Source organism: Equus quagga, chromosome 2 (assembly GCF_021613505.1).
Source record: "Equus quagga isolate Etosha38 chromosome 2, UCLA_HA_Equagga_1.0, whole genome shotgun sequence".
Classification (NCBI taxonomy): domain Eukaryota; kingdom Metazoa; phylum Chordata; class Mammalia; order Perissodactyla; family Equidae; genus Equus; species Equus quagga.
This window is the reverse complement of record NC_060268.1, coordinates 157,323,068-157,339,226: the sequence shown is the minus strand read 5'-3', so window position 1 is coordinate 157,339,226 and position 16,159 is coordinate 157,323,068. Positions and strand designations below refer to the sequence as shown.

General features: G+C 45.9%; 1 protein-coding gene across 18 annotated transcripts in view; it reads right to left on the bottom strand.

Annotated features, from left to right (window-relative positions):
- The window catches only part of GBF1 (golgi brefeldin A resistant guanine nucleotide exchange factor 1), a 112,862-nt gene that overhangs the window by 13,951 nt on the left and 82,752 nt on the right, over positions 1–16,159 (bottom strand). For 9 of the 18 annotated variants that reach the window (XM_046652996.1, XM_046652994.1, XM_046652999.1 and 6 more), the window contains 14 exons: positions 11,830–11,948; positions 11,194–11,302; positions 10,619–10,679; positions 9,081–9,135; positions 8,266–8,364; positions 5,235–5,382; positions 4,697–4,920; positions 4,005–4,173; positions 3,351–3,562; positions 2,919–3,017; positions 2,115–2,309; positions 1,694–1,883; positions 967–1,107; positions 583–671 (listed from right to left, as the gene is read on the bottom strand). In XM_046652996.1, coding sequence (XP_046508952.1) covers positions 583–671; positions 967–1,107; positions 1,694–1,883; positions 2,115–2,309; positions 2,919–3,017; positions 3,351–3,562; positions 4,005–4,173; positions 4,697–4,920; positions 5,235–5,382; positions 8,266–8,364; positions 9,081–9,135; positions 10,619–10,679; positions 11,194–11,302; positions 11,830–11,948 — 1,910 coding nt within the window. Of the gene's footprint in view, positions 1–582; positions 672–966; positions 1,108–1,693; positions 1,884–2,114; positions 2,310–2,918; positions 3,018–3,350; positions 3,563–4,004; positions 4,174–4,696; positions 4,921–5,234; positions 5,383–8,265; positions 8,365–9,080; positions 9,136–10,618; positions 10,680–11,193; positions 11,303–11,829; positions 11,949–13,041; positions 14,593–16,159 lie in introns of those variants that run through there. The other 9 variants (XM_046652989.1, XM_046652993.1, XM_046653000.1 and 6 more) reach the window with 6 other exon arrangements.

Sequence of the window (16,159 nt, the reverse complement as noted above, 5' to 3'; positions counted from 1 at the left end):
TCTTAAGGCCCTGGGGTTTGAAGGATAAGGTGAGCTAACTGTGATGATAACTCAACTTTTCGTCTGTCCAGTCACAGGCCTGCAGTCAAGGGCACACATAAACCACACTCATTTAAGTTGGCCCTAAGAGAAAGAAAGGGTTAAATGGAAGGTTTTCTTTGTATTAAGAAAACCAAAAAGCACAGTTATTTGAACTTTACTAAAGTACCAGAATAAATGTCAATTCCCTTTTATTGGCAATCATCAGCCCAGAGCTTGAGATGACCAATAACCTTCAGTGACCCACATGATACCAGCTTCCAGGGCTCTTATCACCACCAGTAGCACTTGGCTCTCAGCTGGGGCAGCACCTGCCCAGGGGTACACAATAGGGTATGCCTAACTACTACATGATTTAGGAATAAGAGAATGGCTTCAAAGGAGACTGGGGGGTTGCTGAAGTCTTAACAAGCCCAAAGACTAGCCTTAGGAAGCTGTTCAATGAGCTGCTAGACTCTCCCTCATCCTCTGGGACAGAAACCCTACAAAGGACGCCCAGACAGAGGTGGACAGAGGCTGAGCCTTGGGGATATCTGTATATACCTTCTTTTTGTTTTTAATTTCAATCAGTTCCCGTGGATCTGGCAGGAGACAGGAAAATCGAGGTGGCTTCCGGGTAAACTTTTTGTCAGCTAAGAATGGGAGGAAGAGAGGGAAAAACCCATAAGACATCTTTTACCAGCATAATGACTTTCGGAAAGTTACTGATATACTCTCTAGTGAAGTATATCCACAGTCTTCCACTTCCCTAGAAGTCCTATATTCTAGGGCTCCAAATGTTTTCTTGCCTCTCTTTGGGTTTGAAGGCATGATGAGCAGCCAAGGTTCACTGAGGGACTGCCCTAAGTGTCTCTGCTCCCCTCCCCTCTTATCTCCACCAGGCCTTCCAGTTGAGGGGGCTTAGGATCAAGGACACCTAGTACCCACCCCCAGAGTCACCAGTTTCCTCCAGATCACTGCATCCTGGCTTCCCATGTTCTGTTGGCAGCCGCCCTCCACCTGGCAGATGCAGGCCCGGGATGTCTGGGGCCATGCCCACAGCTTTCCCATCATTGGCTGCTCTCTCAGCTGGTAAGAGAGAAGAAGATAATTGAAGACTTATTGGGTAGGAAACCAAGCAAAGCTCCAGAAGTTGAGTCCCAGGCCAAGGAGACCTGCATGCTTCCACAGAGGTTGCCAGCCTTGAACAGGACAAACCCAAGCCCAAATAAGTAGTCATTGTCCAAAGTCAGCAAAGCATTAGATTCTATAATTTAATAAAGAGATTAGCCAGTCACTTTCCCTGATCTTCCGCAACATCAATCTCAAGGAGAAGTCAGAGAGGATTAGAGTGGAGGCAGATACTGGCGGGGGAAGTAGAGCCTGGAGCTTTTAGGGACAGAAGTCCTATATCCTTTACTCTATGTTCTCTTTTCTCTCCATAAAGAAATAATAATTCTGTGAAAAAGACAAACTGTGTAGGAGGAGAAGGGGAAAAATCCATGAGTCCTGCTAACCTGCCTGCCTGGCCTACGATTCACTCCACCAAACCTTGGAAACACAGAATTGGGAACACCCCAGAGGAAGTGATGTAAGGGCAGGAGAAAGGATTCAGTGAGTAGAGAAGGGATAAGCATAGAACCCTGGGATCCTCAAAGAAAGAAATGCCTCTCACTATTGCTGGCTTCTCGGGTGCCATCTATTGCCTCGTAGCCAGGTCTGGCTGCCTCTTTCTTCTCTTGCTGGGTAAGATTATTGAGGACTTTGGCCTGGCAGTGGGCCTCGGTGCTGTGAATCACTGTCAACAAGGCATCAAGAGACAGCAGGTGTGTTGTATAGAGCTGACCAGACACAGGGAAGGCATTCTGGAAAGTAAACAGATCCAGTAGACTTGAAGTTAGAATACTTTACACTTTGATCCTTTTCCAAAAACCCTGAAACTTCCTATAACTTCTATATTGCCCTGAGAAAATGCCTTTCTTCTTCCTGTTCACCAGCTCTAAAGTGTTTCCCTCCTTGTATGTAGCATCCTCACTACCACCAGAGATTTCCTTCATAGTGCCTTCATTCCAGAGGTCAGAAATAATGCTCAGCACCTTGGACAGCAGCTTGGTGAGGTCTTCAAAGAGGTTAGAACAGTAGTAGTCACAATCATAGTTGATATAGAGCTCGGTGACAAAGCTGGGGATGTGCCAGAGCTGCACAATGGCCTCCAGTGCCATCTCCTTCATCTCATAAGGCATCTTGGGATTCTCCACAGTGATGATCTCCATGAGCTTTTTGATGTACATCTGCCAATAACCCAGTAATTACCATTTGGGTGGGGAAAGGATTCAAGACAGGAAGAGACAAATTGAACAGGAAAAACATTAATCTGGAAGCAGAAGCCCAGCCAGGAGGCATGCGGTAAGAGACACTTAAAGGCATTCCATCTCCTAAATACATCCCCCTCTTTTGCCTCCATGTTAGGGCAGGCCTGGCTCTCTAGCTCACGCCTGACCCAGAACAAGTTTCCTATTGCCCTTTTTGTGCTCTCTACATGAGCATGGCCTGATTCTACTCAGAGTTCCTTTTTGTAATTTAGTGACAAAGCCAGCTTGACTTGTCTGCCTGTGTTGCAGAGGAACTGCTAGGCAGAAGAGCTGTACGCACTCATGGTAAGGTTACCTGCCAGTCTTCATATTTGGGTTCTCCGATTTTATAGCCAGCCAGTTTTCTCTGGACTCCTTTTAACTTCTCCACTAAAGAGGCCAGCCAATGAACCAAACTATGGGGGTTAAAAGCACTCTCCTACCGAAGCTCCTAAATCCCACGCCTGCAGCATGACAGAGCTCGCCCCACTAAAGATGCCATACGTCTTCCTATTTTTTTTCTTCTTCTTCCAAGTTCAAGAAACTCACCTCCAGTTGGAACTTGAGGTGCTCCCTCATGCTCTCAAACAGTAGAAAGCATACCCGCAGGGAAGCAGCATAAAGGTTCAATCGCTCTATGCTGAGTAGCTGGAGAACAGAGTGGGGTAGGCTATTAGGTTTCTGAATATGGCTCAACCAAGAGAAAAGCAGGAGAACAAACTGTGTGAAGTTGCCACTAAGGTCCTGTGCTCTGTGGGAACTCTCTATCTAGCTATTTCTGTATTTCTCTTTGGCTGCCAGAGTCCCTGGAGAGCTACTGGAGTCCTCTTGACTATGACTATGGCCAATTGGGGAGGGAGGTTCTTTCCTGGGTCTTACACTTTTCACACAAATCACCCAAACCTCACTGTGCTCCTCTGGCCCTTGAGAGACCCTGAAAACAGCCAAGGGTTCAGAGCCCCTCTAGAAATCCAATCTTACCTGGAATAAGTGGCGGCACATCTCATCCTTGATGAGGCCCAAAAGGGTTTGGCACTGGGCTACAGGAGCTGATTCAAGAGCCACTGTCAGCAAATGCAGTCCCATGTGGATCATAACCTCTGAGTTGTGGCGGTCATGTGGATTGGTGAGGGAGATGAGGAAGCGGAAGAGCTCACGAATGCAAGGAAGACCATAGGGGACCAAAGCTGTACCTGGGCAAGGCCAGGAGGGAAGTGAGACTGCCAAGAAACAACTAGCTTGATAGCTTGGCCTAACCTGCCCTATAATAATATAGGCAATTTCAGATAAGTGATTCTCTTTAAGAAAAAAAAAAACATTTTTTCTGGGGTGGTAAGGAGACTAGTCTCACTTATTGAAGGGAATTAGAATTGATGATCCTACCTTTCTGTTATAAGTCCCGAACTTTCTATTCTTCCCTCTCACTTCCTATTGCCCACCAAATTCCCTCTCTGAATAAGTTAGGGAAAGACTCCATCCATGCCAACGGTCCTCTGCCTTGATATTCATTTCCTGACTAGAAAATGGCCTAGAACTTGGACCAGTAGACATCTTGGGTCCAAGATGGTCTAGGCTCAAGTACCTTAGTGGGTAGGATGGGGGAGGTGAATGGGCAGAGCCTGCTAGAGTACTCACCCTCTTTCTGGGAGGACTGTGTAAAGCGCACACCCCGGGGATTGACATAATCCATGTCATGGACAGAGGCAGAGTCAGAGTGGTCAGCAGGGGACGTGCACTCCTCTAACACTTCAGGGATGGATTCCACGGATGCTGATTGGGCCTTTTCCACATGGGCCCCTTCCTGCTATGACCAATAAAGGGGATACAGGAATAAGGATGAGGCAAGAGCAACTTGGAACTTACTTCCCACAAGTATCTGCCCTCTAAGTGTCTCTGATGGACTGCAGGTCTAGGGCCAGCTCAGTGGGCTATAATCAATGCGAGATGACTCAGGACAGGAGTATGATGAAGGACTCAGAAAATATCTCCTGAGGCATCACTGACCTACAGTGACTAGAACCCTAGCAGCAACAGAGGCTCTCATATGCTTGGGATTTAGATCATTAACTTCTAGAGAAAGCCATGGCCAGCTCCTTCATCTTTGCCAAGCACTACCCGTATGCATAACTTGATAAATCCCATGAGCTACCTCTCACAGTGAGTCATGCTGTGGGCTTTCTAGGCAGCACAGCTAATTCTAGGAAACAGGGAAGAACCTCCCTATCCCAAACTTCTTTTGAGCCAAGGCCTGGATAAAGGATCCAAAAGATCAAGCGAATTCCCACAGTAGAAGACTGGAGAGGGGCCTTCAGAAATCAAAGCCATACCTGGAGTTCAGGCTGCTCAGGAACCCCTAGCTCGCTGCTGCCAGGGTCTGCAGCTGTGTTGTATCCTGGAGAGCCAGGTTGCTCCAGGTCAGTGAGGTCCTCCTTAGAAGTGGTCTGGGAGGAAAACTCCAGGCCACTGTCTGTAGAAGGGCTGACCACTGCTGAAGCAGCTTCTGAACTTGCAGAGGAGATGGGAGTGGGCACATCAATGAAGGGCATGCCACCTGCCAAGCAAAGTAAGTGAGGCTTGAAGAGAGACTCTGTGGGAAACACATATACTCCATGTACCAGGGGCTCTATTTCCTAGACTGCATACTAATCTCTGCATACGCTCATCTGTAAAGTAGTCAGAATCTCTCTGGAAGGAGAACAACCTTAAGTCAACGCAGAATTGCTAAATGGTCACAGTCTGATCTGACCTGGAGTTTTTGCTCTTGGCAGAAAGACCAAAGCCCCTCAGTTGGTCTTCAATGCCTGAGAGAGGAAGGAGCTTTTCTTCTATCTATTCTAATCAGAGGAAGCAGCCCAGGGCACTCACCAGTGAGGTTAGAGGATAAGGTGGTTCCAATGGGGGTGGGCAGCTCTGAACCTGATGTGACTTTGGTCACATGGCGTGGGGGCCGGGGGGATCTCTTCTGTTTCTTCCACTTGGATGAATCACTCATGCCTCCTGCTCTCATTTTCAGCTGGAAATATCATACCTCATTAGCATTGGTATTCAAACTAATACTCTATTCCCAGAAATCTCTCTTCTCTTAGTCCTACTGGTCCCTAGAAAACAGCCTATACCCCGCATCTGTGCCAAAGGAAGAATCTAGACCGTCAAAGCACATTGCTACTCCTCTAACCTGGCTTCTACATTTGCAGGTCAGCCTGGCAGCCTCCATGTGGAAGGTGACATTCTTCTTTTAGGCTGGTCATTGATAAAGCCAGCCCTTACACATCACTCTGCTCCCCTGAGTCCTGGGTGGCACTCCTGAGTCCTGTAGATGGTGCCTGACTCTCTTGTAGAAAGGGTAAAGGCAGGGTCTCCTGGACTCCTAGGCTTTCCTCCTCAACTACCTGCAGAGCAGCCTCCTACTCCTAGTTCTTATCCAACTATGAGAGCCTATTCCTTCCTAGCAAGACTCTTAGCTTTCCTATTGCTTTGTCAACTGGGACTAGATCCTAGACATATCCCCTAGTCTGGAATTTCTGCATCAAACTGGTCAAAGGCTCATTCTATGGAGTTAAGGAAGGAGTGGCATCCCAGTCGATTTGTGGAGTTAAGGTTGGAGGGTCATGTCATGCTACTGCTCTGCTCTCTACTGCTCATATGCTTTTGGCATATCAATGAAACCTCCTGTCCGCACTGTTGGTCTTTCTATATGCAATTTTATGTTTCCAGATGGTAAAGCTACAGATTTCTTGGACCCCTATTCTATTCCTTTTCCTCTTTCTTGCTGTATTTCTATTCCTCCTATAGCTTCCTTTTAGTCACAGAGGAAAATTTCTATCATCTGTTGACTACTCTAGGATGTAAGTTTTTATGCATTCTCTACTCGAAGTTCACAGCTACTTTGTTTAGGCCCATTTCATTTTCCTTGTCCTGATGCCTTCTCAGTTAGGGTTTGAACCCAGTCCCTCTACAGAGTTAAAGGAAACTATTTATAGACTGATGGACCATTCCTGGATTGGGCAACAGCAATTCTCTTCCAGAAACCATTAGAATGACTCTAAAGAGAGTAGGAGCACTTTTCCTCCCTGCCTCTTTCTCAAGGCTGAATATACCCATATTATCCTTGCTCAACTCCTGATATTTGGGGGACAGGTCCCCCTTCCTCAACCTCCCCCAAGCCCTCCAGAACCAGGGTAACATTTGACTCTTTGCTTAGAAACCACATAATTCTTCTTTCCTTACCCATAGTTCCACCCATAAAGGAGAGAGGCCTAAGAGCTGAGCCTCGCCCCCAGCTCTTAGTAACACAGCAACAGCCTGCCTTGGATTTACACTTCTTGTCCCTCCATCTCCAAAATGCCTGTAGTCATATGCCTAGAATGGAGCTTCAAGTGCTCTGAGCTCTGTGGCTGAGCAGGAACCAGGATGCTCTCTCCAGAAACCACTGAAGCTCATCTGGGTCAAGTTCATGGTAAAAAATGTTCTAGGGGTAAGAGTCAGCCAAACAAGCAGACAGACAAGAAGCCCAAGAGATCAATGAAGAAAAATAAGAATGTCCTGGCTTTGTTGGCAATTGTCACTGAGCTCTAAAAAGTACTAACATTTGGATCCACTTCTGTGAGACATCCTTTCTCTCTAGGCAGGCCCCCAATTTCAGGGACTCCAGGAAGTCGTACTTCCACTGAGAAGCCAGTCACTCAGTGAGATTCCTTTCCACACTAGGATCAACCTTTCCTGTTTCCTTCTATATCCTCTGCAAAGCTGGTCCAATCTGATCTTTTCAGTGAGTGGTCTCGGCCTCCTGGCTGAAGTAGGGGCCGAGAGGCTGCCATGTCTCACAAATGCCTCAGCCCTTAAAACGTATAGCTCTGCTCCCTGTCCTAAGGTCTTAAGGTGGAGGGGGCAGGTGTTCATGGAACCCTATGCCACCTTATCTGTATAACTCTATATTTCAAAAGGACAGTATAAACTTTGCAAAGAAAGGGCATGTCTTAGGTTAAGAATCATGGCAAAATACTGGGCAGCCACTGAAGAGAGCAGCAACTTGAGACCAGGCAAGCACACAAATGAAATTTGAAACAATTCAAAGAGAACACAGGCCTATGGACTGTCTAGCTGGGTCCAGACACATACACAGTTCTCTTTATCTTCAATGACCTGGATGTCTACAACCACACCTCTAGCATGCACAGTCTTGTGATAGATAGCCTACACAGCCCAGACCTCCTTCTCTCCTTTTCTTAAGGCAGGGATATGGGTATTAGGGTAATCTTTAGCTTGGACCCCTTCCATATGCTCCCCTGCATATTGACTTTTAAAGGACAGAAGACATCTTTGCAGATCCCAAAGAATTCCCAGTGTCCTGAGCTATCCTGGCACCTGGCTTCTTTCCATCCATCTAGAGTCCTAAACTTTTAAATAACCCCTTTAATGGTAACCAAGAAAAAAAAAAGACCCCAATGAGATGGACTACCCTTTCCTTCCAACCCAGTTAGGTATCCAGATAGAGTCAAGGACTGTGCTTAAGTTCTCTATGCCAGCTCTGAGACAGGGAGAGGGTAGAGGAGGGAAGAATCTTGCTCGGAGGTCCTTCATAGTTCCCCTAGAAATGATAGATATTAAGCCTTCCCACAAGATGTCAGCAGGACCCAAGCTCTCTATCTAGGCTTACTGCATGATATATCACCAGTTCAAGGCTTCCTTCTGGCTCCAGGCAACCAGATGCCCCAGGAGGATTCCCAACACTGCAAAGCTACGAACACATGCAACTATTCCAAAGCCGTGCTGTGTTACTAGGGAGGGGTAAGTTGTGCTCTATATAATGGAAATGGGACCCAGATGTTACATATAAAAAATAAACATTTAAATAAATAAATAAAAAGGGAGAAAGGAGAGGGAGAGGGAGAGAGACCTTGAGGTTCTTAAAGAGTAGTACCCTCTCTAACTGGTTCAGGGCTTTGGTCTGCTCCCCACTACTTAGCTCCAGTTTGTTGAGGAGACATGGAGAAATCTGTGAAAGACAGGCAAACGAACGATTTAAACAGAGTGAAATAAACTCAGACACACGCCAACAGGGCACAAAGCAGGAATGGGGATGGATGGCAGGGGAAAGGGAAGGTCAGGTGCATGCACGAAACAGCCAAGGGTCATCTCCATGGGCAGAACCTCTTAGGGCTGCAAGCAAAATCCTCATCAGAGACCTGTGAAGTCCAGGGCTTCAGTTCAAGACAGAACGAGGCCATTCTTCTGACCAACATTCTTCTAACAGTTTGAGAACCTTCTGATCTGGAGTCAGGCTTGATTTGTCTTGTCAAGAGACTAGCCCAAGCACGAGCCCAGTCTAATCCAGCATTAGGGTGGGCTTTGGGACATAGCCTCTCTAGGCCTACCTGCTGACAAGGCTGGGCCCTGTGGGGATAACAGGACTTTGACTTTTATCAACATATATTTTTAACCCAGCCTATTAGGCCTCACCAAGTTTCTATGAAGATCTGGGTTACCAGCTTATGTAGGGGTCAACAAAGATACGCTGGAAAGGAAAGGTCCGGGAAGGAGAGGTACCTGGGAAAGAATAAATTTCTCACTAAAGGAGTGATAGCTATTTCTAGATTCCAAGCAGACCTGTCTAGGCAAAAGTATGTATTTGCTAAGCAAGGGTATCCAGGAAAATTCCCAGAGCACTGAAGTTGGGAGATTAAGGTTTGGATGAGGGACAGCACGTCATACCTTCTTCATGTTGGTCCCCACATAGTTCTTGGGCTCTTCTTTAAACTGAGGTAACCTATAGAATAGAGAATCCCATGAGTGTCATTAGGGATAATAACAAACCTCCCCCTCCATGCCAGCCACAGCCCAAAGATGCTCTGGGCCAGAGCATACCCTGTCTCTTAGGAAAAGATAGGAAGAGAAGCAGGCTAATTTCACCGTTTTCAGATTTTCATCAAAGAGCCACAGGAATTGGGGGACGTATGACATAGACATTTTCTAAAAAAGAAGGTTGGGGCCGGCCCCGTGGCCGAGTGGTTAAGTTTGCATGCTCCGCTTCGGCGGGCCAGGGTTTTGCCCGTTCGGATCCTGACCGTGGACATGACACCACTCGTCAGGCCATGCTGAGGCGGCGTCCCACATACCACAACTAGAAGGACCCACAACTAAAAAAATATATACAACTATGTACCAGGGGGCTTCGGGGAGAAAAAGGAAAAATAAAATCTTTTTAAAAAGAAGGTGGCCATCAGGACAAGGTGACTAAGTGCCACTGGAGTGTGAAGGCTCTCTTCATCCTTAAACTGACTCCTTCCTGCTTGTGTTCACGTGGCAAGTACTGCTAAAAGCCACGAGATGGGGAGAGGGCAGTCTATCAAAACCCCAGGAGACTGGACATAGGATGAGAAGTAAAAGGCAGGTTGAAGTTTTGACACCAGTAACTTTGAGCCTGAAGAGTAGGAAAGTCCTTGCAGTAGGGTCCAGGGGCAGATCTAGTCTGTAGATAATAAGGATTATTAATTATAGATCTGAAGGCAAAAAAAAAAAAATCCCAGGGGGAGCTTTTTTTTTAAATAGACTATTTTTTAGAGCAATTGTAGGTTAACAGTAAAACTGAGTAGAAGGTACATTGATTTCCCACATAACCCCTGCCACTACATATGCATAACCTCCCCCTTTTATCAATATCCCTAGAGGAGGCTTTAAAGCCCTCCCTTCAGCTCTTCTCACAGTTTATTGAAGGGAGGTGTAGGAAACAGACAGTTAGGCATAGTATGAAAAGGCTTCCTAGGCCCTAAGTTGAGGGCCTTGACAAGGGTAACCAACAGTCTTGGTTTGCCTGAGACTTTCAGTACCAAAATGGGGACAGTCTGGGCAAACCAGGATTGTTAGTCACCCTAGCCTTGGTCCTTCCTCACAGAAATTGAGCTAAGCTCTAGGAGCTCAGCAACCTACTCCAGGCTTCCTTGAGTTTGGCTTCCTCTCTGGGTTCCCTTTCCCGGCTGCTACCTGCACAGAAACAGGCACAAGTTTGGGAAGCAGAACGAGGTCTGTCAGCCTAGATCAAATAACCCTCTGCCTCCCCCTGAGGCCAAGCCAGTTCCCTCCTCCTTCTCCCTTGCTCCGTAACCCTGGACCCAGAGAACTACCCTCATCCATAATCCCAGTAGCCTCTGATGTGGCTGTGGGGTTGGCCAGGTCCCTGAAGTGGCTGTGTGGAAGCAGGCAGGCTCAAGAGGCCTGGGCAGCCAGGCTGAAGCAAACAGCAGCAGGTTTACCTTGTGAAGAGCAGCTGCACCATGTCTACTAGAGTGTGCTCTGCGGATTTTCTCAATAACTCTGCACAGGCAAAAACAAATAACACAGGTGTCATTACTTGCCGTGCTATTATCAGGAGGCTTCTCAGAGCAGACTCCCCTCCAAACCTTGTTTACTAAGGATTATGCCAAACTTATTAAAACCAGCTCCAGCTCAACCTGGCAGCCATAACTTCACTGGCCCACTAGGTGGCACTACTGGAGTCAGGAAAAAAAGGAGCACAAAGATGTGTTTTCAGGGGTTCAGGCTGGTGTCAATCCCAGAAACCCCAAGGGAGGGAGATTTGGTGCCTGGGCTGAGTCAGTCTGGGATCTATCCCAATTCCTGTCCTGGCACAATGAGCCAAGGTCTCTATTCTAGCTGTACAACAAACAGTCAAGTACAGAAACTTCTAGAACCCTATGGCTCCTCAAGATAGGGTGATGGAGAAGTCCTGAGTTTTCCATCTCTCTGGGGTTTAGGGACAGCATCCTGTATTCACACTTACGGACATTGTTCCCAGGAATAGTGGAGGGCCCAATATTTAAGCACTTACCACTGAGCCTCATTTCAAAGCAGATCCGGAAGCAAGACTGCATAATCTCACACACGGATTCATTGGTTAGGTGGGCACCCACTGGGGTCAGCAACAGAGTCCGCAGCACCTACCAGGAAGAAAGAGGAGATACTGTAATAAATAAGGCAGGCTGGATGAAGAGGGGTCCCTGAGAGGAGAGAAGCTGCCTCTTGTTCCTCTAGTCTCCCATGGAAGCTCTCAGGGGTGAGAAAGAGAGGGCAGCAAGAATGTTGACTTCGTTTCACTTGGTAGCGGGGTCTCCCAGGAGCTTGTCTTGGTAACTGTGTCTTTACTCTGCATGACCCTGACATAGTTCAGCACTCATTCCAGCCCTGGCCCATGAGCCCAACGGATGGATGGCATGAATAGTCTGCCAGAGGCACAAGTGTATTAAGGACTTCTGGTATTTGATATCAATTTATTTAAAACTTTTAATTATTTTCCTTAGAAAAAGCTTTTACTTTGGGTACCCGAGCTGCTTGTTTAGATACAAGGTAGCTCCCTAAGCCCCACTGGAGTCAAAACACAGCTTCATGCTGCCGAGAGACTTGAGTAAGCAGAGCCGGCAGCACCAGCTCCTGGCCATTAGCCTAATTGCTCTTCCCCTCCATTTACCTGAAGGATTTTCATCAGGACAACCTCATCGCTGGCAGGATCCGTGCCCACAAAACGGGCGTGGGTGACAGCATCTGCCATGTTCTCCATGCCCTCTGCTGTGCCCTCATGAGTAGGATCTGCTCCAGTGAAAAAGGAAAGACTAAACGATGTGGAGAGGAAAGAGAAAAAAGACAAGACATCCTATCTAGGGACTCCTTTAAGAGACTTTAGTTTTCTCCTCTCCAATTCCCTAACCCATGGCTCCTTGAGCTACCTGAGAATCTTTGCCCATAACCAGCTTTTACGAGCTCCTCAACACAAACTCCACTGTGTAAAACAGTGGTTCTCAAACTTAGACATTTATCAGAATCACTTGCAGGGCTTGTTAAACATACAAATTGCTGGGCCCACTCCTCAAATTTTTGATTTAGTAGGTCTAGAGTGGGTGCCTGAGAATTTGCATTTCTAACAAGATCCCAAGTGAAGTTAACACTGCTGGTCAGGGGTCCACACTTTGGGAATCACTGGTGTAAAGCCACTCAGCTCATAGAAGAAGGGCATGAAAATATAAGATTTTGGCTCCAGAGCAAGGGCCGAGTAGGACCAGAGCTTTGAATGCCAAGGTTGCCGCCTTTTTTTTTTCATGTGTTCTCTTTTAACACATCTCTCTCTGGTTGCTTTTGGAATTTTGTGTTCAGATGCAGCTGAGGTAGAGGAGTAGGCGGAAGAAACGGACAGTCATTGCTACTCAATACTCCTACCTGGGTGCCACATTACAGCAAATTAGAGACCTCCTCCTGCTTGGGTTTCATTCTTATTTAAAACAATATGACACGGGGCAAGAATCCTGTTACCAAGCTTAACTAAACAGGACTGGAGACTGGCTAATTGAGGGAGGGAGAATTTCAGCTCTGAATAAGAAGAGGGAAGAAGGTAGCTCAGACAACCAGCGCCATGCTGGAAGCTAACACAAATGCTGCTAAGGGGGAAACTCTGCTCCCATTCATATGTTAAATATCCACAAGGAGTAGCCAAAGAAGAGGGCTTCATCAAGGCCTACAAAAGTTCTGCAGAACTGCCTGGACTGCCCTTGAAAGGGGAGCATAAGTAGGAAAAAAAGGCAGGGATATGGCAAAGTTTTGTGAGTGACAAAGTTGCTCCAGAGGCGGTATGGTGTAACACAGGAGCACCTCCTAGTTTTAAGTAATGGGAATTAGAAAAAATTCTTACCATTTTCCCTTTCCTGGTACATGAAATTAATGGAGTCTCTGAGCCTAAAGTTCAGGGGATGGCTGAGAAATCAGAACATTTCTCTTGCAACAACGAGCCAGAAGACTTTCATTAATTGTGAGGTTTTCATCTTTCTCTTCTGTCCCGCTGAGTCTCTGACACATAGTCAAAGACTCTCTTTGTCTTATTTACAGCATGCTCTACTCAGCATCAGGAGTGGCTAGAGGTCATGCAGAAGGAAGCCAATGTCATGATGATATTCAGTACATGGGGTGACGCAGCTCCTATCACCCTGACTCTTCATGTTTACCCCTATCAATACAGAAAATCCTATATTCTCAAGGCCCTTGCCTGAGTCCTCTCTCATAGCCCTGCCTGATGGTCCTTAATCAGGTCTCCAGGGTCCATAGCAGGAAATCCAGGTCCTTCTCAGTGTTGTGTAGTGTTTCAGAGCTTAGTGAATGGCAGCTTTGCTCCCACATCACAAGGCTCCTGTGGTCTGTTTCTTCCCCCTCTTTCAGTAATCTCCCTTGTTAAAGTAGCTTAAGCTCTACTGATTGTTATGTAGCTCTTATCCTCTGAACTTGAATGAAGTAGCAAAGTTAATTTTCTAAAAAGGCAGGTAAGAGTGATAGGTCTTTAGAATCACACGCAGGGCCTGCCAACAGGCCAGGCAATCAGCGACACCAGGGTCTGGCAGTTGTGTGGGGCCAAACAAAAGGCTGGTCCTTGGAGTAGGACCTAAAATAATCCTAGAAGTCTTGGGTCACAGGATTGAGAGATGGAGGGTAGTTTCTTCTAGAAGGGTAGCCTAGACAAAAGATTGTTTAGCTTGGGCTCACTTAGCAGACCTTGTCTTCTCTGGGACCCCTTCCTTAGAATGTCCTCCTTTCCTGGCCAATCTGGAGGACACTGCAGGGAAATTTGCCAATCTCATCTCCTTTGCCTTCTGGCTTTCATACACTCCTTCCTGATCCTTTTCTCATGTCCACTGCAATCACCACCTCCAGCATTCTCTTTTCCCACCACAGGAAACTCCAGTGACCAGCTGGCGTGAAGTCTCTAATGACCATCTTGTCTGCCAAGCCCAGGGAGGGGAGAGAGTAACACTGACAAGAGAAGGGAGGGAAAAGGCACAGTGGACAGCTGCTGGAGTCTGTGAAGAGAGATTACCTGCAGGTGGTGCTCAGGGCAAGGCTGGAAGTAGCTGGACCTGAATTTTGCTTAGAAAAATTATGAAGCTAGGACTAGAGTGCCTAGAGAGGCTGATGCACCTATTCAGAACCTAGTTGGCACCCAAGATTCCTGCTCAGGATCCTGAATGCTTCAGCTAAGCAAATCCAACTTTCTAGAAAGGGTTTTCTTGCCCTGAACTGAAGGCCATTTTCTTTCCTGGCTAGCTACAGTCTGAGCTGCCTCTTTTCTCGTCTCCCTACCTAGAAACAAAGACAGCTGCTTGTTTTCTATGTTCCTCACCCTTATACATGGGCTGGCAATAGGAGAAAAGGAATTCAGGATCCTGAGTAACAAGATCAACTAAAAAGGAATGCAAAAAAGACACCATAAACAAATTCAGAGATAAACATTTGGGTAAACATTGGATAAAATATTTGCGCTAGGGGCCGGCCTGGTGGCGCAGCGGTTAAGTGCGCACGTTCTGCTTCGGCGGCCCAGGGTTCGCTGGTTCGGGTCCCGGGTGCGGACATCGTGCTGCTTGGCAAGCCATGCTGTGGTGGGCGTCCCATGTATAAAGTAGAGGAAGACGGGCACAGATGTTAGTGCAGGGCCAGTCTTCCTCAGTAAAAAGAGGAGGATTGGCAGCAGATGTTAGCTCAGGGCTAATCTTCCTAAAAGAAAAAAATATTTGGGCTAGACTTGGAAAAAATATTTGTAATATTATGATAGATGATGGGTTAATGTCTCCACTATACAAAGAACTACAAATTGATAAGAAAAACAAACAAAAAACTCCATGAAAAAATAGGCAAAGGACAAGAAATTCAAATGTTCAACCTTGAGGAAATAAAAACAAGAAAATACCCAGTATTCATCCACCAAATTAGCACAAATAAAGAATACTGATAATATTCAGTGCTGGTGACAGGGTGGGGAAATGGAAACTCTCAAACATTACTGTTGGAAATGTAAATGCTGTAATCTTTGGGAAAGGAACTTGGTAGTACCCATGAAAATGTAATATGCACATAGCCTTTAATCCAGAAATTTCAAGTACAGGAATCTGTCATACAAAAGGAAAATTAATAAATAAGGATATATGAACAAAGATGTTTATTACAGCATCATTTATAATGGCTCAAAATAGGAAACAGCCTAAATATTAAATATTAATCAATAAGAGAATGATTGAATGGTGTTATATCTATATGGAAATTATATGGCTACTAAAAAGAAAAAAAATCATACCAGGGGCTGAGGGGAGGGGGAAATGGTATATTATTGCTTAGTGGTTAGAGTTTCTTTTTGGCACGATGAAAAAGTTTGGGTAATAGATGGTGGTGACAGTTGCATAACTTTGTGAAATGTAACTAATGCCACTGAATTATATACTGAAAAATGACTAAAAAGGCAAATTTATATGTTTTTTTGGTGAGGAAGATTGTCAGTGAGCTAACTCTGCTCCCAATCTTCCTCTTTTTGATTGAAGAAGATTGTCACTGAGCTAACATCTGTGTCAATCCTCCTGTACTTTTTATATGGGATGCTGCCACAGCATGGCTTGATGAGCGGTGTGTAGGTCTGTGCCAAGGATCCGAACCTGTGAACCCTGGGCCTCTGATGCTGAGCGCATGAACTTAACCACTATGTCACTGGGCCAGCCCCTATTATACGCTTTTTTTACCACAATAAAAAAAGAATATACAAACTTATAGTTATAAGATTAATAAGTTCTGGGAATGTAATATACAGCATGGACTATAGTTAACAATACTGTATTATATATTTGGAAAGTTGCTAAGAGAGTAGATCCTAAAAGTTCTTATCATAAGAAAAAATAAATTTGTAATTATGTGAGGTGATAGATGTTAACTAAACTTATTGTGGTAATCATTTCCCAACATATACATATATCAAATCATTATGTTGTATACCTTAAATG